Source organism: Globicephala melas, chromosome 6 (assembly GCF_963455315.2).
Source record: "Globicephala melas chromosome 6, mGloMel1.2, whole genome shotgun sequence".
Classification (NCBI taxonomy): Eukaryota; Metazoa; Chordata; class Mammalia; order Artiodactyla; family Delphinidae; genus Globicephala; species Globicephala melas.
Genome location: NC_083319.1, coordinates 106530856 through 106557222, shown reverse-complemented (window position 1 = coordinate 106557222; position 26367 = coordinate 106530856). Strand labels below are relative to the sequence as shown.

At 39.9% G+C, this 26367-nt stretch overlaps 1 protein-coding gene across 8 annotated transcripts in view; it reads right to left on the bottom strand.

Annotated features, from left to right (window-relative positions):
• Positions 1–26367, bottom strand: part of MSRA (methionine sulfoxide reductase A) — a 371087-nt gene that overhangs the window by 103543 nt on the left and 241177 nt on the right. For all 8 annotated transcript variants that reach the window (XR_009564424.2, XR_009564425.2, XR_009564422.2 and 5 more), the window contains exon 4: positions 25204–25308. Coding sequence is in view for 2 of the 8 variants with exons in the window: in XM_060301320.2 (XP_060157303.1) it covers positions 25204–25308 (105 nt within the window). In the remaining 6 variants the exon portion in view is untranslated. The remainder of the gene's footprint in view (positions 1–25203; positions 25309–26367) is intronic.

The following is a 26367-nucleotide window of genomic DNA, read 5'->3' as shown; positions in this document are numbered from 1 at the left end:
CTCTCTAAACTGATTACTGAGGACTGGGCTTTGGGGCATTCTTGAAAAGAACTGCCCTCTTGGCACCTACCAACTGTTTGAGATTTCTCCATCCACCTTCTCCAAATAAGATTTGAAAGGGACAAACCATCATGAGACTGCTCTAAGATTTCCCTCTCTCTCAGTGGAGCCAGAGAAAATGCTGGAAAACAGAGAAATGCTTAACCTATAATGAGGCAAAAAGATGGATGAGTTCTCATCTGCTCAGTAGCCCTCTAAACTTTGGCTCATCTTTGGGTACTAGCCCTGTTTTATACATTCAGACTAGAGAGATGAGAAATATGCCCGAACATGGAAATTTTAAACGGAAGTTCACACTGTGAGCTGTTGTGAGGTGATTAAGAAATTTCAGGAGTCACCAGGTGATAGTGAACGTCAGGGCAAGGAAGGACATATTCCTAATGGTCTGAAATTACTGACTCTGTGTTAGGGAACTTCCAAGGAGCAATCTCATTAGAGGACCACCCATGATGGCTACAGAGACCGGGTGACTCCCACCAGGATGAATCTATATTCTTCTCTGCTACAGCCAGTTGCTAGGAAAAAATGGATCCCGATCGTGGTCTGCTGCATGAAGCAGAGAAACTGGCATGAGTTTTGCCATGAGATGGTTCTGGATTCTAATTCCATCTCTGCGTTTACTGTGTAACTTCAGCCGAGGTACTAGACCCATCTAAGCTTCAGTGTCCTCGTTCGGAAAAGTGGGGATGGTGATACACACCTCACAGGTTTGCTAGGTATCTTACATAGGAGCTCAATAAACATATCTCCGCCATCCCCTTGGGACTTCTAATGCAGAAATTCAAGGAGGAGAAGTTTTCAACATACTACTTAAGAATTTAAAAATTCCTGTCAAGAAATGAGCTACTAAACATCTAGCTGAGTTCAGGAACCTTGCTAGAGATTCAGCTAAAACACAGACCACTGAGCCTGATCTCAGTCTCAGGAAATGTCTAGAATGTATCAACAAACATATGAATGCAGAGAAGCAAGCTGTGATCACTAGGATGAACATGGATCCATCTAGAATCCATGCCTCTTAACCTCTCTAGCCTCAATTCAGCATCAGTAAGGATTTGGGTTAGATCCTTTTAAAACCAGTTTTACTAAGGTATAATTGACATAATATTTAAACTGTACAATTTGATCAGTTTTGACACGTGTATATGCCATGAAGTCATCACCACAATCAAGATAATGAACATTTACAAAAGTTTCCTCATACGCCTTTTAAATCTCCCCTTCTCACCACTCCCAGCCCCCATCCTAAAGCCCCAGGCAAACACTGATCTACATTCCGTCATGTGTATTTTTCTAGAATTTTATACAATTGGAATCATGTCGTGTGTACTCTTTTTTGGTAACTCAGCCATGTTGTTGTGTGTATCAACAGTTGCTTCCTTTTATTGCTGAGCAGTGTTCCATCGATTGGATATGCCAAATTTGTTTACTCACTGACCTGTTGATGGATATGTGGGTTCTTTGCAGCCTCTTGCTATGAAAATAAAGCTACTGTGATTATTCACGTACAGGTCTTTGTATGTACATATGCTTTCAGTTCTCCTGGATAAATACCTGGGAGTGGAATGGCTGGTAAACTGCCGAACTTTTTCCAAAGTGGTTGTAACACTTTACATTCCCTACCAGCAATGTATGAGAGCTCAGTTGTTGTATCCACACAAACCCTTGTCATGGTCAGTACTTTTAATTTTAGCCATTGTCAAAATATGTGTAATAGTATCTTATCGTGGTTTTAATTTGAATTTCTTAATGTCTAATAATGTTGAGTATCTTTTCATGTGATAATTTGCCATTTGTACACCTTCTCTGGTAAAGTGTGCAATTTTTTCCATTTTTAAATTGCATTGCCTCTTATTATTGAATTTGGAGTTCTTTATATATTCTGGATACAAATATCTTATCAGATATATACTTGAAAATATTTTATCCCAATCTGTGGCTTGTCTTTCATTCTCTTAACAATGACTTTCAAAGAGCACAAATTAATTTTGATGAAGTCCGAATTATCAGTGTTTTCTTTTATGGATCATGTTTTTGGTGTTGCATCAAAAAAAATCTTTACCTAACCCAAGTCACAAAGATTTTCTCCTATATTTCCCTCTAGATGTTTTATAGTTTTAGGTTTTAAATTTAGGGCTACGATTCATCTTATGTTTTGTATATGGTGCGAGATATGGATCAAAGTTGTTTTGGTTTTGTTGTGGTGGCGGTAATTTGTAGTTGTTTGCTGCAAATACAATTGTTCCAGCGCCATGTTTGGAAAACACTATCCTTCCACTTACAAAGTGGAAGACTACAAGTCTCTCCTCCCAGACTCTGTGCTATTTTTTTAAATGGTATATATTGTGTGCTTTTATTTCTCCATAGTCTGGTTCCAGGACTCTGCTCTTAACCACATCTTTGTACTGCCTCTGTTACTTTCTTTTTTTTTTTTTTTTTTACATTTTTTTTGGAGTATAGTTGCTTTACAATGTTGTGTTAGTTTCTACTGTACAGCAAAGTGAATCAGCTATACGTATACACAGATCCCCTCTTTTTTGGATTTCCTTCCCATTTAGGTCACCACAGAGCACTGAGTATAGTTCCCTGGGCTATACAGTAGGTTCTCATTAGTTATCTATTTTACACATAGTATCAATAGTGTATATATGTCAATCCCAATCTCCCAATTCATCCCATCTCCCTTCCCCCTCGGTATCCATATGTTAGTTCTCTACCTCAGTGTCTCTATTTCTGCTTTGTAAACAAGATTGTCTATACCAGTTTTTTCAGATTCCACATATATACATTAATATATGATATTTGTTTTTCTCTTTCTGACTTACTTCATTCTGTATGACAGTCTCTAGGTCCATCCACATCTCTACAAATGACCCAATTTTGTTACTTTTTATGGCTGAGTAATATTCTGTTGTATATATGTACCACATCTTTTTTATCCATTCCTCTGCTGATGGACATTTAGGTTGTTTCCATGTCCTGGCTATGGTAAATAGTGCTGCAGTGAACACTGGGGTGCATGTGTCATTTTGAATTATGGTTTTCTCTGGGTGTATGCCCAGCAGTGGGATTGCTAGGTCACATGGTAGTTCTACTTTTAGTTTTTTAAGGAACCTCCATACTGTTCTCCATAGTGGCCGTATCAATTTACATTCCCACCAACAGTGCGAGAGGGTTCCCTTTCCTCCACTCCCTCTCCAGCATTTATTTTTTGTAGATTTTGTGATGATGGCCATTCTGACTGGTGTGAGGTGATATCTCAGTGTAGTTTTGATTTGCATTTCTCTAATGATTAGTGATGTTGAGCATCTTTTCATGTGTTTGTTGGCCATCTGTATGTTTTCTTTGGAGAAATGTCTATTTAGGTCTTCTGCCCATTTTTGGATTGGGTTGTTTGTTTTTTTGATATTGAGCTGCATGAGCTGTTTGTATATTTTGGAGATTAATCCTTTATCAGTTGCTTCATTTGCAAATATTTTCTCCCATTCTGAGGGTCGTCTTTTCGTCTTGTTTATGGTTTCCTTTGCTGTGCAAAAGCTTTTAAGTTTAATTAGGTCCCATATATTTACTTTTGTTTTTATTCTCATTACTCTAGGAGGTGGGTCAAAAAAGATCTTGCAGCGATTTATGTCAATGAGTGTTCTGCCTACGTTTTTCTCTAAGAGTTTTATACTGTCTCACCTTACATTTAGGTCTTTAATCCATTTTGAGTTTATTTTTGTGTATGGTGTTAGGGAGTGTTCTAATTTCCTTCTTTTACATGTAACTGTCCAGTTTTCCCAGCATCATTTATTGAAGAGGCTGTCTTTGCTCCATTCTGGCCAGGTATATTCTGGCCTCCTTTGTCATAGATTAGGTGACCATAGCTGCATGGATAAATTATCTCTGGGCTTTCTATCCTGTTCCATTGATCCATATTTTGACTTTGTGCTATTTTTGCCTAACATTTTACTTCTACATATCTTATAACCCTCAAAATACACTTATTATTTTTGCTTTAAGCAGTGGTTTATCTTTTAAAGATATTTAAATCTTTAAAAATCTTTATATTTAGTTAACATGTAGTTAACATTTCTAGTACTCTTTATTCCTTGTGGAGATCCAGATTTCCTGATGGCATCATTTTCTTTCTTTCTGTTTGAAGGACTTCCTTTAACATTTCCTTCTAGCTGGTGATGAATTCATCCAGCTTTTGTACATCTGAAAAAATATTTTTGCTTTCTTTTTGAAAGGTGTATTCACCAGGCAAAGAATTCTAGTATGACAATTCTTTTTCTTTCAGTAAAGATATTGCTCCACTGTCTCCTAGCTGGCATTGCTGCTGATGAGAAATCTGCCATCTTCGTATCTTTGTTCTCCTGTATGAAATTATCTTTTCTTTCCTGTGGCTGCTTTTAAAATTTTCTGTTTATCACTTATCTTACTGATTTGATTATGATGTGTTGTGATGTTTTTCTTCACGTTTCTTGTGTTTGGTGTTCATTTAGCTTCGTGGAGCAGTGGTTTTATAGTCTTTATCAAATCTGGATTTTTTCTGACATTATTCAATTTTTAAATCTCAGGCATTGTAGTACTCATCTCTTGAAGATGGATTGGGTCTTTTTTATATTTTTTGTCTTTCTACTTCACATGTTCAACCTTCCCTCTAGCTTCTTAAACATACTGAATACAGTTTTAATGGCTTTAAAACCTGTGCTAGTGTCATTAACTGCATCAAGTTTATATCATTTTCAATCGATTTTTCTCATTAAAGATAGCATTTTCTTGCTCATCTGCATGTTGTTGGATGCCAGAGACTGTGAATTGTATCTTGCTGGGTGCTGGATATTTTGTTATTCCTACCTGTGTATTCATATACTTTGTTCTGAGAGATTAAGCTACTTTGCAAAAATAACATATCCTTTTGATTCTTGCTTTCAAGCATTGTTACTTTGGACCAGAAAAACTTTTAATCTACATTAATTGCCCCACTAATGAGGTAAAGCCTTCAGAAGTACTCTACCTGATGTTCAATGAGTTTTTATATTTTCCATTCTAGGTAATGAGAATGGGCAGTATTCCCAACCCTGTGTGAGCTCTGGGAATTGTTCCCTCTAATTCTTCAAGGTGATTCTTTTTCTGGCCTCAGGTTGTTTAATCACACATATGCTGGTCAGTACTCAGACAATTACTTAAGAGAACCCTTTGCAGATCCCCGGAATTTCCACTCTCTGAGTGTTTCTCTCCTCCCTTATTCTGTTCTGTGAATTCCACCTTCCTCAGCATCCCTGGACTCTCAGTGCCATCTCCTGAACCCATGGAGACTGTGAGACTTGGCCTGGGTTCCTCCTCCTTGCTTTGCAGCCTAGAAACTTTCTCCAGGAAATAAGGTAGGGCATTTGTAGGACTTCTTTATTTGTTTTTCTTATGTCTACTGTGTGAGAACCATTGTTTCATTGTTTTGTCTGATTTTTTTAGTTATTTCAAGTGGGAGAGTAAATCCAGTCCCTATTACTCCTTCTTGATCATAAACAGAAGTCTTTGAGCTAAATATTTTCCAAATATCTTCTCACCCTAATTTAAAAAAAACATTTATAGTTAAAATAATGGGTATGGGGACACAGACAGACAGACTGAAAAAATTCCCTTAAGGTTTTTGTGGAGGTTTGGGGTGTATTTTTTGTTTGCTCTATTCTGTTAACAAATGGACTCTGTAAATTTATTTCCGTAAAATAATTCAGATTAAAAATTTATATGAACAGCATCTGGATGGTGACAAAAATTTTTTAAATCACCATGATTAATCAAAAAAAATAATTTCATCTATTTTTTTACCCTTTTATCTTCATTCTTCTCGATCATTCTGATCCAACAGTGTTCACAGTGCCTTCCTTCCTTAAATGCTTTTTCCCTTGGCCTTGTAACACTGTACTCACCTCAGAATCTCACTATTTCTTGACCACTTTATGTCTATTTGCTTTTCCATTTCCCCCCCACCATCCTCCTTACTACAGATGTTCCTGGGCTCAGTCTTTGTCCGTCACCTCCCTTCCATGTGCCCTCCAACGGAAACTTCCTTTTCTATGCTGTGAACTTACAATTCTGAATTTGTGATTCATGTTCTCTTCCAGGCATCAGCCATGTAGAGCCACATTCCCGTTACACGTTTACATATCTAGGCTCCATCGTCCCTGGATTCTCAACTTGACCTCACTATCTTTCATTGTCCCCCACCATTCTCATCTCTATCCACTGACTGGACCATTCTTCCAGCAACCCAAGTTTTCAATTTTGTAGTAATCCATGTTTCATTTGAGTCTCCTTTATGCCTTAAGCCAGGCAGTCACCTAGCTTTACCTTTGTTTTCTGTAAAATCCTTCAGTAACGTTTTTCTTTCCCTTTCCACAGCCTCCTCCCTGATCTAGAGTCGATACTCCATGGTGTGTGATGATAAAGCTAGTATGAACACCTGGATCTTCTGCAGAGCCCTAATTCAGGGCTGCTTAACAAATGTTTCCTGGCTGTCTCTGGCTGTGTAGGTTGAATAAATGAACTGGTAGTTCCTTGCAATAGTGGGTCATTTCACTCCATAACCCTATCATTGTTCCCAGTACTGCAAGCCTAATATTTCACCCTTCTTCCCGTGAACAAAGCCTAAGGACATCATTTTTCAGATTTTCCATCTCAGACCAGAGTGAACATCATGCAGAAAGATGACAGATGCAGAAAGGTGACATAATGCTGCAACTCCCTGCTGTGAAACATACTCATTTTCATATTTTTCACACTAGACTTAGAGTTTCGACTTGTTTATTATTCCTTTCAATGTTATAAAAGCCAGCACATTAATCAGTTATTCTGCATATTAATATTCACTAAAGTAAGATGGCTTTGAAAAGTAAAGTGAAGGCAAGTAAAGTAAAATTTCCTTCAAAGTATCCATTGGAGTTAGAATAAAATATGTTCAATTCCTGATTTTTTAATCCAGGCACCCCAGGAAGAGGATGGAGACAAGATGGTGGAGTAGAAGGACATGAGCTCCAGCACCCCAGGAAGTTACATTGAAATTTGGGCTTCCATGTGATTTGGTTAAGCAGAAGCCTCAGTCACTCTTTTGCATACCAGGAGATGATAAAGCATCAGCAAGGGAAAGTGTGAACTAGGTCATCTGAGGGAGACAAGAGTACTTGGGCCATTTTAAAGGGGGAAGAAGAAGCTAAGAAATTAATTAATATACTAGAAATGAAATTTAAGTGATTTTAAAGACATCGTTGGGCATCTGAACTGTTAAAATAAAAGGATGACTACCAAGGATTCCCTATCAGGGTTTCTTAACTTTGGCACTATTGACATCTTGGCCTGGGTAATTCTTTGTTGTGAGGGGCAGTCCTATGCATTGTTGGATGTGTAGCAGTATCCCTTGATTTTATCCATCTCTGATGCCAGCAGAGTCCACCCTATTGTGACAACCAAAAATATCTCCATACACTGCCAAATGTCCCCTAGGGGGCAAAATTGAGACCCACTGCTATATATTAATGAACTACATCTTTTGATATCATTACTTATAGAAGCCTACATATTCAAAGCAGCTAAATGAAGCAACATGTGAAAAGTGAAAGCTCTAGGATATGTGGAAACCAACAGTTATAAAAGAGTGTCAGAGGTCTTTGGTATTCATATTTTCATTTGCATCTGCTTATTTCAGTGGTTACCGGTTTGGTTTCACTTTTTACTCCCAAATTTAAGAGATTTGCATTAGAGAACACAATACCTTCTTTCTCCTTTTTTGGTAAAGTAGCATTTTAAGCTACACATTGCAAGTCCACAAAGAAGAGAAGAACATAAGCACAAATTAAAATCAACATGCATATAGTTTGAAAGAGAGAAAGTTCTCAATTTTATGGAGAAGGCAAGAAAAGCACATTTTTTCCTTCTTATTTAATAGCTTGGTAGGAAAACAAGAAGCATTAAAGTTGTTATCACATGTTTCCTGGTGACTAGAATATCTTACCGTATCTCTCAGAAAGTCTCGTATCTCTCAAAAATTGGTACCTCACCATACCACTTAGGCATTGCAATCAGTTTAACAGAGAACAAAGGTAACAGTGGCTTAAACAAGACAGAATTATATTTCTTTTTCACTTTAAGTGAAAGGTACTGAGTTAGGTGATCTAGTGGTGGTCGGGTGGCACATGGTCACCAGGGACTCAGATTTCTTCTTTCTACACAACTATCCTTAGCAGATGGCTCTCATTCTCAAGGACATAAGATGCCTTCTGGTGCTACAACTGTCAGGTCCAAGTTGTAGATTAGAAAAAGGAAAAATAGAAGGACACTTCTTCCCACTTCCTCTATCTTTAAAGAGACTTCCCAGAAGTTCCAAGCCATACTTTCACTCATATCTCATTGAGTGAAACAAGTCATATGACCACACCTCCATAATTCCCCTCTCCTGGCTCCGCTGTGGAGCAGGCCAAGGTCAGGCTACCTGAGGCCACACCCTTGCTCAGCTTCTTCCCCTTCCCTAATCTGCTGTCCTCACTCTCTTACAGGTTCTTTTCTTTTTCCTCAATAAATCACATGTACTAAATCCCTGTCTCATGCTCTGCATCTAGGGAAACTAACCTAAGGCTTCAAGCTATTCATCTAGTTTTGCTCTCATTCAAGCCACCTTACTGCCCACCTCCAGGGCTATGTTGTTTCTTACATTCCACCACTTTAGTTGTTTAGGTTCCTAGATGAACTCTTATTAGATATGTTTATTAAAGTATTATTAGACGAGTTTATTAAGTTGCTATAATGATCTCTTAATGAGATCAAAGTTCTTGTGGTCAGCATCTGGCTTACACATGCCCAAGGGCCACCATTCTCAGAGAAAGACTACTGGCCTACATGCTAAAATGTCGCACTCAGGATGGTACGTCTCCACCGTATTTAATTCACTTTGTGAGATTAGCATAAGCAGAGGCTTAGCTGCTATAACTCTGTTTACTAGATTTTGAACATTCCTAATTGCTTCTTCAAAATTTCTCTCAATGAATAATGAAACAACCAATGAATGACTCAGAACTTCAAACACTCCATGGATAAAGAAAGTGTAGTACATATGTACAACGGAATACTACTCAGCCAAAGAGAAAGAATGAAATAATGCCATTTGCAGCAACATGGATGCACCTAGAGATTATCATACTAAGTGAAGTAAATCAGAAAGAGAAAGACAAATACCGTATGATATCACTTATATGTGGAATCTAAAATATGACACAAATGAACTTATTTACGAAACAGAAACAGACTCACAGACATAGAGAATAGACTGGTGGTTGCCAAGGGGCCATGGGGGAAGGATGGATTGGGAGTTTGGGATTAGCAGATGCAATCTATTATATATATGTATAACAATCACTTTGCTGTACACCAGGAACTAACACAGCATTGTAAATCAACTATACATCAATAAAATAAAATGTTTTTAAAAGCAAGAAAAAAAGAACTTCAAACATTCCAAATACATGAACAGAGTCAGCACCTCTACTCCCTGCTTCTTAAACTGACCCCACCTCCCCAGAGATGGCACAGGAAGACCACCACAGATGAGTGGCACTGGTGGAGTGCTGCTTCAAGGATGACCTCCTGCCTCTTGCTGGAGAACAGGGCCTCCACGGGGGCAAAACATCACAGGGTTCTGAAGTCCTCCAACAGGTAGATGAACCTGCATCCCTCAAAGCAACAGCTGGCACCTCTTATCATCACCCATGGGACCCTTCCTCTTGGCACACCCGGACTTTAGCTCAGGTGTTTGAGACAAGTCTTATTAATATGGAATAATCTCACATTACCTGACTGAAAATTAATTCTGTCCATTTTAAATGACATCTCATTTTAAAGTTAAAACACTGAATAACACTTAGAGAAAGGTTGAGCACCTGCCCAGGGCCAGTGCTGGATCTGCAAAGCGCTAACTGCAGTGCTAGCTGCAAAGCCATGCTCTTATCCACTACTATCTCAATTTATAAATTATATATCACTTAAGCAAAAAAACTGAAGTAGAAAATAGTGAACTATGAAAGATATTACATGGCTCTCTTCTGAAAGAAAGTATTCTGTGTTCCCTACCATTTCCACAATACTGTTTCTATTTTTTAATGCAATGCATCTCAAAAGAGATAAAAGAAAATTGCTATATAACAGAGGTGTCAAATATTCACGCTGTACCTATAAGGAAGGGTTTGAGTTTCAGTAATGAAAAAACATTACTTCTATAATCATAGATAAATTATTTTGAAAAGATATGGTGATGTCTTCCTAAAAGGCAAAATAAATTTATCTTAGTATAGTTTTTGCTTTTATGAAAGAGAAACTCTATTTCTGGCCAGCCAAAGGAAATATTTTAAATTATTATATCTTTCTTAGAATATCTGGGACTCCATATCCACTTATGCTACAAACTCCCAAGTTTGACCAAATAATGAGTCTTGAAATGTTCAAATTATCATCAAAATGTATGAAAACTTTCAAAATATTAAAATTTCTATGTCACTATTTCCTATCCAAATCTTAAAGTTTTGTAGCAATGAGTCAGCCAAAGTACTCCCCTACAGAACATTATGCATGTAAATGAGATTTATAAGATGTTTACATTTGAATCAGTACCAAGCACGCATATGCACACACATTCACAAAGTTATTCTTTCATCATGGGCATTGCTCATATTATTAACAGGAACAGCAATCAATATATTAACCTTTGTAATTTCTAGATCTGATTACAGAAAGATACATAAATGTACAAAAGTTCATAAAACATAAATGCAGTTTATTAAAGCATTTACATTAATGCTGTCATACTATATATAATGTTGCAATATGTAATATTATTATACTTATTATAAAGTGAATGCTCATATAACCACCACTCATATCAAGAAACAGAGAATTGTCAGCACCCTTGGAGGCCCTCCATGTGTCCCTACTGATGACAATACCTTCCCTCTCTCCAGTAGTACCCACACCTGATTTTTGTAACAGTAATCACCTATTTTTTTTTTGAAATTTACATCAATGAAGTTATTCTGTTGTGTTTTGTTTGTTTGTTTGTTTGTTTTTTGTGGTACGTGGGCCTCTCACTGTTGTGGCCTCTCCCGTTGTGGAGTACAGGCTCCAGACGCGCAGGCTCAGCGGCCATGGCTCATGGGCCCAGCCGCTCTGCGGCATGTGGGATCTTCCCGGACCGGGGCACAAACCCGTGTCCCCTGCATCGGCAGGCGGACTCTCAACCACTGCGCCACCAGGGAAGCCCTATTCTGTGGTTTTAATCTTTCACTTACTGTTATGTTCATGAGGTTCTTCTATTTTCTTCATTTTCATTGCTTTGTAATATCCCTTTGTATGAATAGATCATAACTGATTTATCCATTCTACTGCTGATGAACATTACCAGCTTGGGGCTGCTAAGTACATTCTTGACCTGCATTCTGTTACATATGTATAAATTTCTCTTGAGTACATACCTAGAAATAAAATTGCTGGCTTGTTGGCTTTGCATGTCCTCAACTTAACTAGATGTTGAACCACTTCCCAGAGTAGGTGTATTAATTTATAAACCCATATCAATTCATGAGAGTTGTCAGAGCTCTAAATGTTTGCCAATTCATTAAAGTCTGTTAATGTCAGACTTTTCACTTTTTATCGGTATGCTTGGTGTGTAATGAAATCTCACTTGATCTTAATTTGCATTTCCTTGATTAATAATGGCACAGATTATCATTTCATGTTTCCTCACCATTATAAGTCCTTTGTCCATTTTTCTATTCAGTGGTCTGCAGTTTTTAAATCTACTGGAGATAATTTTAAAATCTACTTTTTATATATCTTGGATATTAATACTTTGGCAAATATAATCTTCCTATCCTTACATTTTCTTTATGATTTTTTTGATGAACAAAAGTTGTGATTTTAATATAGTTAAATTTATCAAATAGTTTCCCTTATGGTTAGTGCTTTATGTATCTTGTTTAAGAAATGCTTCTCAAACCCAAGATCATAATGATATTATCTACTTGAAGTTTTGTAGTTTTGTTTTCACAATTTAGGTCTGTAATCTACTTGGAATTTACTTCTTTTTTTCACTCTTCTTACAATATTTTAGATTTTCTTTTTAAACTTATTTTTATTGAATAATGGTTGATTTATAATATATTAATTTCAGGTGTACAGCATAGTGATTCAATATTTTTTATAGACTATACTTCATTTAAACTACTATATATAAAATATGTAACTAATAAGGACCTACTGTATAGCTCAGGGAACGCTACTCAATTCTCTGTAGTGACCTATAGGGAAAAGAATCTTAAAAAGAGTGGATATATGTATATGTATAACTGAATCACTTTGCTGTACACCTGAAACTAACACAACTTTGTAAATCAACTATACTTTAATAAAACATTTTTTAAAATGAAATATCAACTTTCCAAAGTTAAAAAAAATAAAATTACAAAATAATTACTATATTGCCCTGTGTTGTACAATATATCCTTGTTGCTTATTTATTTTATACATAATAGTTTATACTCTCAATCCCATACCCCTATCTTGCCCCCCTCCTCCCCTCTCCCCACTGGTAAGCACTAGTTTGTTCTCTATATCTGAGAGTCTGTTTTTGTTTTGTTATATACATTTGTTTGTGCTATTTTTTAGATTCCACACATAGGTGAAAACATGAAGTATTTGTCTTTCTCTGTCTGACTTATTTCACTAAGCATAAAATACCCTCTAGGTCCATCCATATTGTTGCAAATGGAAGAATATCATTTTTATGGCTGAGTAATATTCCATTGTATATATATATATATATATATATATATATATTCCATTGTGTGTGTGTATATATATATATATATATATATGCACACCACAACTTCTCTATCCATTCATCCGTTGATGGACACTTGGGTTGCTTCTGTATCTTAGCTATTGTAAATAGCGCTGCTATGAACACTGGGGTGCATGTATCTTTTTGAGTTAGTGTTTTCATTTTTGTCAGATACACATACAAGAGTGGAACTGCTGGATCATATGGTAGTTCTATTTTTAGTTTTTTGAGGAACTTCCATACTGTTTTCCATAGTGGCTGCACCAATTTACATTCCCACCAACAGTGTACAAGGGCTCCCTTTTCTCCACATCCTAGCCAACATTTATGTGTAGACTTTTTGATGTCAGTCATTCTGACAGGTGTGAGGTGGCACCTCACTGCAGTTTTGATTTGCATTTCTCTAACAATTAGCAATGTTGTGTATCTTTCATGTGCCTGTTAGCTACCTGTATACCTTCTTTGGAAAAATGTCTATTCAGGTCTTCTGCTTATTTTTTAATTGGATTGTTTGTTTATCAATATTGAGTTGTATGAGCTGTTTATATATTTTAGATATTAACCCCTTATCAGTCACATCATTTGCAAATATTTTCTCCCATTCAGTAGGTTGTCTTTTCATTCTGTCAATGGTTTCCTCTACTGTGTAAAAGCTTTTAAGTTTAATTAGGTTCCATTTGTTTATTTTTGCTTTTATTTCTTTTGCCTTAGGAGACAGATCAAAAAAAAATTGCTACAATTTATGTCAAAGAGTGTTCTGCCTATGCTCTCTTCTAGGAGTTATATGGTTTCAGGTCTTACATTTAGGTCTTTAATCCATTTTGAGTTTATTTTTGTATGTGGTGTTAGGGAGTGTTCTAATCTCATTGTTCTACATGTAGCTGTCCAGTGTTCCCAGCACCACTTACTGAAGACTGTCTTTTCTCCATTCTACATTCTTGCCTCCTTTGTCACAGCTTAATTGACCATAGGTGCGTGGGTTTATTCTGGGCTCTCTGTCCTGTTCCATTTATCCGTGTGTCTATTTTTGTGCCAGCACCATGCTGCTTTGATTCCTGTAGTTTTGTGTTATAGTCTGAAGTCAGGGACCACGATACCTCCAGGTTTGTTCTTTTTTCTCCAGATTGTTTGCTCTGGCAATTTGGGGTCTTTTGTGCTTCCATATAAATTTTAAGATTATTTGTTCTAGATCTGTGAAAAATATCACAGGTATTTTGATAGGGATTGCATTTAATCTGTAGATTGCTTTGGGTAGTATGTGCTTTATAATAAATCTTGATATCCGGAAGAACAAATCCTCCCATCCTCTTGTTCTTATCCAAGAGGGTCTCTGCTTTTCTTAAACTTTTGCCTTTCCAGATAAACATGAGAATCAGCTTTAAAGATCCACAAAAATAACACAACAAAAAAACTGCAGCTGAGTTATTTTTATGAGATGCTTTTAAAATACTGATTCAATTTCTTAATGATTATAGGTCTATTCAGTTTTGTTTCGTTTTTGGCCATGCCACACAGCTTGCAGGATCTTAGTTCCCCAACCAGGAATTGAACACAGGCCACGGCAGTGAAAGCACCGAGTCCTACCCGGTGCTTTGGACTGCCAGGGAATTCCCAGTTTTGTTATATTTTTAAGGACTCTGTCTTATCTAATTATCTAACTTTTCAAATGTATTGACGTAAAGTTGCCTATCTGCAGTGATATCCCATTTTTTCTTCCCAATAATGGGTATTTGTGACCTCATTTTTGCCTTGATCAACTAACCAATGTTTTATAAATTTTATTAGCCATTTTGAAATATCAATTTCTGGCTTCCTTTATCCTCTCTACTACTGTTCTATTTCCTATTCCATTTACTTCTGTTCTTATTTCTTTCTTCTTCATTGTTTGGTTTATGTTGTTGCCGACTTTCTAAGTTCTTGAGATGGATGCTGAGCTCTGTCTTTCACCACCTCTAATGTAAGAATTTAAGGCTCTGTATTTCCTTCTAAGAATGGCTTTAGCCATGCCCTATAAGTTTTGAAGTGTAGTATTTTAATTACCAGTCAGTTCATAATATTTTCTGATTTCCATTATGGCTTATCTTTGATCCATAGATAATCATAAAATTTCTTCTATTCCAACATAAAAGGATTTTCTACATATCTTTTTGCTATTGATTTCCAGCATAATCACATTATGATAAGAGAAACATAATCTCTATGATTTTAGTCCCTCTACAACATATTGAGACTCTATGGCTTAGTACATTTCCATGTGTGATTAAGAAGGTGTAGGGTACAGTGTTTTATATATGTCCATTAGATCAAGTGCTTTAATTGCATTGGTCACAGTCTCTATACCCTTAATAAGGTCCTTAAGACTCAACTCTTCTGGAACTGGCAAATTCCCTAGAGCAAAGGTGTTTTAGTCCCCTGCTTACCAGTCTGGATTCCTGTGTCCCCTTCAATTATTTTGTTTGTTTGTTTTTGTTTTTGCGGTACGCGGGCCTCTCACTGTTGTGGCCTCTCCCGTTGTGGAGCACAGGCTCCGGACGTGCAGGCTCAGCGGCCCATGGGCCCAGCCGCTCCGCCGCATGTGGGATCTTCCCAGACCGGGGCACGAACCCGTGTCCCCTGCATCGGCAGGCGGACTCTCAACCACTGCGCCACCAGGGAAGCCCTGTTCCCTTCAATTTTACATGGTAATTCCTAATTTTTTTGTCGGCATTTTGATGTGATGCTTTTAATATGTTTTCATGTCTTATCCAACATTTTGAGTTGCTTTTGATGAGAAGGTGATCTGAATAGCCTAGCCTGCCATTTAAGAACCTGGAAATTCTAGTTCCTGCCAATGTTATCAGCTCTGATTTTTTTCTCTTATCTAATTTAATACTCTTTTATGTGAAGTAATGTAATTCTTCTGACTTCATTTCTCCTTATTGATTTTATATTATTTCAGGAATTGATCAGCAAAGTTTAAATGATCTAAACTCTCCTATCTCAAATATGTGGAATTCTTCCTGGCTAAAAGTTCTCAAAAGCCTGTTTGAACTTACTGACCCTAATCACATCTTTCAAAAGAAATTCTTGGATACCTGCCCTTGGTATAGGCTGCCAAAAGATATTAGCATTCCTAACCTCTGCCACCACACTATCCATTACAAATAAATTTTGATTTATAGCCTAAAAAAAGCCTATTTGAACTTCTTAATCTTGAAAATCCTTAACAGGTTATAAAATTGTAATATGTATTACAAGGAGCTTGTTAGGACAGATACTCTTCATTGGATAATGTGCTGCTGTTTCCAGTTACGGTGTGGTTGTGTTTTCTGTTGGCTGATAGCAGCCTATAACAATGTAGGATGACGTACCATACAATGGAAATAACACAATGTTTGAAATTGAACTTTTAGGTCCAAATCCCAGCTCTGACAATAAAGCACTAACTGGCTCATGGAAAATCACTTCACCTCTCTGGGCCTGTCTGTTCATCTGTAAAATGGGTTTAAGACCACCTACTCACGGGTTACTTCAAGGATCAAATGGGATCACATACACATAAGAACTTAGCATCATGCCCAGCCCAGAGTAAATACCCAGTAGGAGTCTGTCATTGAGTCTGGAGGCACCAAACCCTTAAAGCACTAGAAAGGCAGAGGAAAAATGTTAAATATAAGCTCCATAGTATTATATGAGAGAGGGATTTGAAAGTGCAAATAGCACATTAGCAAATAGCAAAGATACTGTGTACATATATGATAATGTTATGCAAGGAAAAGTATGACTGAAAGAACAATTAATAAAGAAAAATATCAGTTAAATTCTTTGTTTCTTTTTTTCCTGTTTCTGAAATTCTTAAAAGAATGAAATCTCTTTCAGAATTCATAATGCTGGGTTTGGGACTTTTTTGCATTTTGTATGTGTGCAGCTGTTCCTCCACTATAAGTATGCACATCTGCTCATTAGCAATACAATATAATTCCCACTGTCTAATTATTTGCAGATGATAGATTCCTTGTACGTGGGCTAAAAAAAGGATAGTCCTTCAAAACTGGTGACTTATTTTAAAAGACCAACTTAAAAGGGTCAGCACAACGAAGTTCAGATATTAATTTGGCAGTTCAAATATATGAACACCAGCACTTAATTGCCAACTTGATGAGAAACAGAAGGAAAAGAGGATTTTTCTCTCTTCAATTAATATTCCCCGATAGACAGCACCAGGCACTGGCTTCTCTATGGTGCACCTGGAAAGAGGCTATGAAGCAAACCTGCTAAAGTTGGAGCAGACCAGCCCCACCGCAGATTCTCAGGGAACCACGCACCTCTAGTGATGCTGCACAGTGAGTGCAGGGCTGTGCTGGGAGGGGGATGTGTGGTCCACGGACACTGAATGGAGAAGAGTCCCCAAGTCTCTAGTCTCAACCACGGGCTGAGGAACCACATTAATCCCCTACTCTTGGCTCTGAGGGTGAGACAGCAAGCCAGGGTGTGTGGTACTAGGGCTCCATGAAACCAACACCAGAGACAGTGTGGCCCATGGGGACAGCCAGATGAAGCTTCTGAGACACCTGGGAGCTCCCTGTGGGAGGGTGGAGGGGGCATGTGGGAGGGAAAGGGATGCTGAGCACTGGATTGAGGATGAAGCGTATGAACCAAGCATAGGAAATGATCAAGTATATTCAAAACATAAGATGGGGAAAATGAGAGGGAAAGAAATGGAGAAATACTGGGGTTCAAGAGAGAGCAAGGCCCACAAATGGGAGGTGGTGAAATGGCTCTTACACGGGCAGGATGAGGATGGTGACTATTATAGATGACATGCTTATTCTGTGCCCGGCATGGGGCTCTGCACAACAGACTACATTCCTTCATACATCTTGACGGACACTGATGGGAGAGGAACCGTTTTACAGATGGGAAAACTGAGGTTCGTTCATTCATTTGTTCAATGAAAAAATATTTCATATGAAGCTTACTTTCTAGAAGAGGAGACAGTTAATAAACAATAAACAGACAAATCAGTCCAAGCTGTGATAAGTGTTAGGAAGAAAAGAGAGAGCAGTGATGGCAAAAGCCGGGAGGAGGGCTGGAGAGCCTCCTTCAGTTAGGGCGGGTCAGCGAAGACCTCTCTGAGGACGTGACTCTTTAAGCTGAAGGAAAGGAAGGAGCCAATCACGCCAACAGCTGTGGGCAGATGGAGCCGTGGGTATGGGCCCAGCAAGGGAGCACCTGTGTCTTCCAGGAATGGGGCAAATGCAGGCCACGACGCAGACATGCGGTGCGTGAGGGCAGGACCTGAGGCTGGAACAGGAGGCGCCAGTCAGCTGATCCCAGGCCGGGCTGCCATGGTACAGCTGAGTGTGTAGCAGCCCAAAGAAAAGGCAGCAGAGGGACATACTTTTGTTTAGTGTTTTTGACGGATCATTCTGGGTACTGGATTGGGAAAGGGGCAAGGCCAGTTAGGAGGCGATTGTGGCAGCCAGATGAGAGTAATGAGAGCCACGACCCAGCGGTTAGGCAGACAGACAGAAAGGAGGCGGTGAGTGACGTAATCTCCCCAGGCCACATGGCTAGTATGTGGCAGGCCTGGTTAAAGCCATATCCTCTAACCCCAGAGTCCATACTCTTATCAGATTTGATTAAAGCTGTTTTAATTAAGGAAGCATTTTAATTAAGATCTTCAGAGGAGTAACTGGGAGTTCATCACCAGCTTACAGTTGAAAGCAATTTTAGTAAGGATTAGTTCAGCTGTTGTAAGAAAAAAAAAAAAGAAAAAGAAAAGAAGGCCTAGAATGAACCAAAATAACAACAGCTTAAAGAAGTTCTTACATAAAGAGTCCAGCCTGGGATACTGACTCTGGAGCCTTCGATCTTATAGCTCCTCAGTTACAAGGGTGAGGCCTCCACCCCTGTGGTCTAAGACCGTTCATCCCTGCATCCACAAGTAACTTGCAGGAAGGACGAAAGAAGAGGAGAATGGCCTTTCCTCTAAGTGTACCGAATTTGACACCATCACTGGTACTCATGTTCTGGTAGTCAGAATTCAGACATGTGGCTATACTTCGTCATAAGGAGTCTGGGAAATTTAGTCTTTATTGGTGGTTGCACATCCAGCTAAAATTCCAATCCTTCAGAAGTAGGGAAACTGATATTGGGGTCAGCTCACAGTCTCAGCCAGAAAGCCTCTGCAGAAAGGCCACCACTAACCAGAGCAGTTCCCCACCTGCGGCCCCAGCCCCTGGGAAGGCCGGGAGCTACTACTAGAGGTCCACAAATCCAACTGTGCAGCAGGCATGGCCTAGAGGCTGTGGAATGCGTTATGCATGTAGGCATTTCCATTTTCCAGAGGTACGTGACATTGTGCTAGTTAATAAAACAGGCATTCAGTTTAAAGTGATTAAATTTGCAGTAGCATTTTCATATATTTGCTTTAAAAAGGTTACTAAGGGCACAACTATATCACATGGGGGATCCTGAAAAATGTTTATCTTTAGAAGAGGTCCTCCTAGTCAAGAAGCATGGACCCCTCTGGTGTAGGGGAAAGAAAATAGATTTGGGCTTTAGTCAGAGCCGTGTCCTAATATTGCCAACAACATCAAGCAAGACTGTCAGTCTTCTGGAACCTCATTTCTTCTCTTCTGTTAAGCGAAGACAGTGAACCCCAATTCATAAGATTATGGTAAGGGTTAAATGAAATGATAGGTATAAAGCATCTACCACTAAGACTGGCGCATAAGGGGTGCTTCCTAAATGGTGCTGCTGTCCTTTCCCCAGGATCGAGGAGAGTGAAACAGGTTGGAATCGAGAAGTCAGGTTTATGGGATCAAGTCAGGCAAAGCTGAGTCTCCACACTGTGCACTTGTGTGCTTGTGGCTTGGCTCAAGGTACAGGGTCTGGGCCCTGCCTCCTCCGGCAGGAATAGGAGGACCGAAACGACGGAATTCATGCACAGAGCATGCTAGGTACAGGGCTACAGAGCAAGCATGAGACGCTGGGATCTTATCTGGTTCTTCTGAGCACTGTGTGAGCAGCAAACGCGAGGAGGTTTCTGCCCACTAACCTCATCACCATCACCGCCAGCAGTTTTATCATAGAACGAGAACACAAACAGTTAAAATCTTTCCAACTAGCAGGAAGTACAAAAGAACCTTTGTGGGTAGAAAACCCACCCTTTAGTAAGCAGAGGGTAAATATTTTCCCACAGAAATCACGGATATAAAAATAACTAAATAAAACGGGTGAAGCTGTATTGTTGTGTTGAGAAGAACACAACGACAAAGCAGGCACCTGCATGGTTCTTGACGTTTTCAAGTGATTTTCACATAATTTCATTTCATTCTTACGACAACCCAAGGAGTACGCAGGATAGATAGTACTACCCCTTTTTTGTAGATGAGAAAACAGAGTTCCAGACTGAGTAAGTATCTTGGTCAAGGTCGTGAGGTTGGGAAGAGGTCCTTCTGGAGCCAGAACCCAAATCTAAATGCCGGGCTCTGCCATGCTGTCTGGAGACCGGGGGAGTTTGGGGACCACACGGTCAGGAAGGGGCACGCTATCCTTAGGAGGCTGGAGGAACTGTATTTGTCCCGTGAGTAAGACAAAGCCAGAAGAGGACGCATTAGCTCAAACAGTGGTATCTGAATGCTTCGGCAAAAGCAGAGGTTTCGTGGTAAATTCAGAGAAAAGACTATTCCGTTTACTGGCCAGTCATCTGTAAACTTCCCCTGAAGCGAATCCACGGAGCAGTACTCTCTCAGGACTCACTGCCTGTTGGCTGTGGAATAACGGGTCTTGGGACCCCTGTCACTTTAAAAGCCCACACTTTCTGATGGCTCTTACCAGCTCTGCTCCCTTCAAACTGGTGGACCATGGGGATTTCCTCCTCTCCACTGGGACGGATACGGTGAGAGCCGCTTTAGTAGCCTGGAGCAGGGAAGAGCGTGCAGGATTTTCTCTGTCTGGTCTATGCCGTGAAGACCCCGCATTGGCTAACACCACTCAAGGGTATTGCTTCTCCCACAAAGTGGAGTAAATTATAACTGAAGATTTTTAGTGGCCCCTGCAAATCCTTCATAACTTTATAAACAAGGCAGTAAAGCCTTTCAACGTGCTAATTAAATGCATTTCTCTTGAGGCCTACTGCTGCTGAGAATCGTGTGTGTCGGGGTGGGCCTATCACCACATCAAAGATCAATGTCATCTCAACTTTTCCGTAAGTTTTGTCTTTTTGTTGATAAGTAATTCTGGTACAGGTAAGAGCATTCTTCAAGCAGGTGGAGGAATCACTCACTCTTGTTTCTGAAAAGAACCTACAATGGACTGCTTCACAGACCAGAGTCCCCACCAAAGCCAACATGCTTCTGTCCTTACAAACGTCCATCTTCTGAGTAAGAGTAATCAGTCTTACACGCCTCTACTTCCCCCACCTGCCCTACTGGGTGCTTTTCTTTTCTGGGCCACTTTTCACTGTGAAATGTGATAAGAGTCATCATGTGACTTCAGGTAGAGAATTAAGAAGTTGTGTTCAGATGGCCAAGTTCACCTGCAGCTCAGCTATCTCCTGCCGCATGCCCATCCTTTAGCAAGTGGACTTCAAATTCTTACCTCAGAAAAATTACATGATTACACGTTTTAGACCTTCAGAGTTCCCTGGAAATATTAAATCCATTGATACCAGACTTCTTATGAACTTATATTTTTGCTTTTAATCTCCCAGGTTAACCAATACTTGTTTTAATTATTTCAGGTTAACATTTTCGTCTGTGATCTTATACACATTTATGTGAATGCTCATTTGATCTCAGTTTATTGGGATTTAACTATTTTCTTCCTATAGAAATGTATCTTCCCTGTGTGTTAACCAAAATGTTACTGCTGCTTATTCCAGACCACTTAGTGATCTAGCACCACTTAGCAGAATACCTGGCAAAAATAAATGTCATTAATGAATGCTTGTCTTTCACAATACTTCAGAAATATTGAAAAGGCATCTGATATGTTCTCAGGCCATATGTCCCAAATCCTAAATCCTAATTCTGAATTACCAAGGAACCTCCAACAGGTCTTGAAGAAACAATTTCTAGTGTCCGCCCCGCGGTGTCTGAGTCAATGATAAAACCATTCAAATGGCTTTAGACCTCTGATTTATGGACCCAGATGAACACGGTTAACTAACAGTTACTGAATATAATGATCGAGTATAATGCTCATTGTTTAAATTGAGTTAAGTGGATTAGTTAGGGTTTTTGTTGTTGTTGGAAGTAATAGAAAGCCAACAAACTAGCTCAAGTTAAAAAAAGGAAGGGAATACCTAGTAGCTCTCCTAGCTTGAAGAGCTCACAGGAGAGCTCTCAGAATTGAAGGAAGAGCTGCAGGAATGAGGAGCCTCAGGGCCTCAGAGCCTCCTGAGGGTTTTCTCCTCCCATCTGCTCATCTTCCTCCCTTGCTTCTCTGGTGGGCACGTCATTCCCCATACAGAGCACCCACCCCAGCAGCTGCAACAAACTGAGAACATACAACAGTCCCAGGGAAGGACTCTAGCTGGTTCTGCTTGGGTCACATGCCTGTTCTTTGGATCAAACATTGTTGACAACAGAAAAAGATACTGATTGATCAGGACTGGATCATATGATCACTCCATTGGCCCTATTTCCAGAAGGGTCCTAGGAAACCCTACAAGGCAGAAAAAGATTGTTACCATGGCCCATTACACTGAACTATCTAAAAAAGTAATTCTAATAATAATGCGGGAAGATCAGATATCTTGTGATTTAATATGTGTGATTGTATATATTACATGAAGCACTACTCTAAGCAGAAACAAATATACACAAGGGTAGAAAAACTCTCCTCCTACATGTATAATTTGTCCAAAATATCAGTGTAAAAAATGGGTCACTCGACATTCCAGTCCCATTGTCCGTGACCCCCATCATTCCATCATTACCAACTTCATCTTCTGACTCATAGAATTGAACCAGATGACCTCTAAAGTCTCGTCCAGTCTATGAGCCTGTGAACACCTTGTTAGGAAAAAAAAATACCTCTGGAAGAACAGCACATCAACCGGTTACATTATTGGACAGTGTTATGGGCTGAAGTGTGTCCCAGCCCTCCCCACACTTCACATGTTGAAGCCCTAACCTCCAATACTTCAGAGTGTAACTTCATTTGGAGATAGAGACTTTAAAGATTAAGATTAAATGAAGTAATTTGGGTGGGCCCTAATCCAATGTGACTGGCGTTCTTATACAAAGAGGAGATCAGGACACAGACACACACAGAGGGAAGACTGTATGAGGAAAAGACAGCCATCGACAAGCCAAGATGAAACCAACCCTGCCAATGCCTTCGACTCAGACTCCCAGCCTCCAGGACTGTGAGAAAACTAATTTCTGTTGTTTAAGCCACCCAGCCTGTGATACTTTATGATGGCAGCCTTAGCAAATTAACACAGATAGTAAACCAAGAATTTCAAAGAGGACTGAGGCAAAGTTGAGACAAGTCTGATCCATGGGATGGGGAGAACAAGAGGTTCTCCTAAAGTTCTTTTGAAGGTGGAATTCCCCTGAGATTCAGGGGCCAGAACTCGTGGCCTAATAACTGAGGTGTGCTAGTAAAGATGTGATAAAATGGGTAAGACATTAAGAGAAGTAAGGAGAGAGAAGTGGATGACAGACTTCACCCTCTTTGAAATTTTGCGGGGGTCAAGCATAAGGTGGTTGTATCAGGACACGGCATTACGGGTGGCCAGGCCAAGGCCACATACCCAGCCTTGTGGGCCTGTGGGGAGCCTGTCTCCTCCATGACTTCAGGTTTGCCTGGGCTCCTGATAGGTGTCTCCACTTAGAACTTTGGAGCCCTCAGCATCCTGCCTGACCCTCAGCTTTGAGAGCCAAGAGGCTGAATGGCTGCTCCATCTGGACCAAAGGCTTCCCAGTATGAGTTCCTGGCTGTCACGACCCTTACTTATGATGCTCAGTTTCCCTTTGAGCCATGCGTGTCTAAGCCATTAGGCTTGCCGTTCTCATATGATGTGAAAGTCCAGTAGTCCAAACGGGGGTGGCATCAGAACCTTCCGATGATAGTACTCTTGCCCTACCAGTTCTGTACCTCCCCTGCCCCATACCTCACTGTTCTCCCACCAGGGACTCATCTCCCCATGTCAACCAGACTTCACTATCATGGAGAGCCTGCTCCTGGCCTCCTTCGTGGCCTTTACCCACCCTGCTGGATGTACCTGGATCCTGGACCTGCCTGACCCTGGCTCGTTGATCATTTTGCTGTTCTTGCCTTAGCTCTGACCTTTGCCCTCTGGCAAACCACCCTGGCATTAAGTGGAGCCAGAACTCAGGACTCACCAACCTATGCTGCTGGGGTCTTGGTAAGGTCCCACCCCAAAGCACAATGCACATTTGGAAAAACACATCCATTCATCAGGAAATAGCCAACATGGCGTACCCACTCCCCCAAAATCTGACACCAAAGGGAAAATATTTCCGTTAAATAGACCGATTGCTAAATGAAAATCACATCGGATATACAGGACTTTTCAGTCCATAAGCCTCATAGTATCAGATCATCACACTGGCAAAGCAGTGCTTGTAAGGCTGTTAAGATGAAATCCGGAGATTACTCCATTACTGAATATTACAATGATATTTGCCAACAGGAGACTTTTGCTTGTGTGTGCATTCAGATAAAATTCCTGACCACCATTGTTTACAGCCCGAATATATTAATATCTCATATAATAAATTCCGAAGAAGACAAATGAAATATTTAAATAACCCAAGCATTGTAGAACCACTGAATACTGCATTTTACCTTTATGTTCTTTTTTTCTTTAAATCACCCACAGACATTTAAAAGGAAAAAAAATGGCTCATAATGTCAAAAGATGAGAAAGGCTAAATAAATTCAGGGAAATAAAGGAACCATAAATCAGGAAAACTTTGGAGCTGCTAGAAAGACACTTTAATTTTGTAGACAAAAGACTGCATTAAGGAGGAATAATGCAATAATCAAAGGTGAACGAATCTCTATTGTCTGGTGTCTTTCTCTGTGGGAATTTTCCCACCCCTGACAGCTGTAAAGGGGGGAGGGGCGCAGACGGTGGCTGTGCCTTTATTCTCTCGCCCTCTTTCTCCCCAGCCCCTCCCCGTCTCCGTCAATAAATGTCTGCAATCATATTCTTGAGCTCCTGTGTGATTTCAAGGTTCATCTCTTCCATGCAGTTCAAACACTAATTATCCCAGCTGTAATTAGTAAGATAATTAAATACTGGCTCACTCATCTACCTTGGGTCGGGTCGTGATTCTCCCAGAAGACCTTGAGCAGCTCCTCAAAGCTGATGCGTTCTGGCTGGTATACCACTCGGACTACTTCTGCGTGGCCAGTTCTTCCTTGAAAGAAACAGAACGTACAACCCAAATTTACTGACAACATCAATTTATGACAAGTTATTTGTTTCCAAAAAACCACTAGACAAAGGCTGAAATTCTTCCCTCTGAAGGCAGGGTGGGAGCACAATCGTACTTTAATGCTTTCATCCTAAGTCTCTGTCGCTGGTTCTTTTTCCATAAAAGCACACGGTTGTCCTCGAGCAAGTTTCCTGAGGATGATGATTCCTCTTCATTGTGTTCTAATTTTGTTTTAATTCCATGAGAAAATAAACTCAGGTTTTCATTTTTCTAATCTCACTCTTATGAAACCTTATGGATCCAACCTGACATGGTGCTAGAGATTTGAAACTCTGCAAGGGGAACGAGCCAATTTATTTTTATCACCCCCCTCCTCTCTGTACATAGTAAGCTCAGCTGCACTACAGAGGGAGATGGTGCCAGGTAGAGAAACCCAAGAAAAAAACAGGCTTATAACTCGTTCACATTAGATATATTCGTTAACAGAGAGACATATTTGCTGTGCTGTTAACACTGAGGCGAGGGTCAGATTCACATACCCAGCAGGACGGTAAGTGTTTTCTCAGCCTAATTCGTCTCTGTGGTAAACAACTACTGTAGCAAAAGCCTCTCTGCAGCCCCCACTGTTAGCACACTCCCTTCTCAAAGGTGGTCCCCAAGGTTCTAAGGATCAGGGAAGCGGGTACTTGCAGACCACTTGCACCTGTGGAATTCATGCCCTCTCTTATCTTACAATGTTAGAACATATGGTAAATAATAGACCCCTCCATACTAACATCATCTCTGTGTTTAAATTTGTTCTCCATCTCTTTCCGTCACCTCGTGTGTAGTAAAGAATTTAGCCTTGCCCAAACAGGTAGCTGGCCTCTGCCTTGGCTCTGGTACGTAATCTAGGTCATACCCGATAGGAGTGTCCTCATTTAGAGAGGCCACGCCTATACTCTTAGGGTGGGGCTAGCCACACTGAATCTCAGGGTAGGGCTGCCAACAGTCCTAGGGTAGAGGCTGCCATGTCGGAAAGACCAACCATGTGACTGAGGG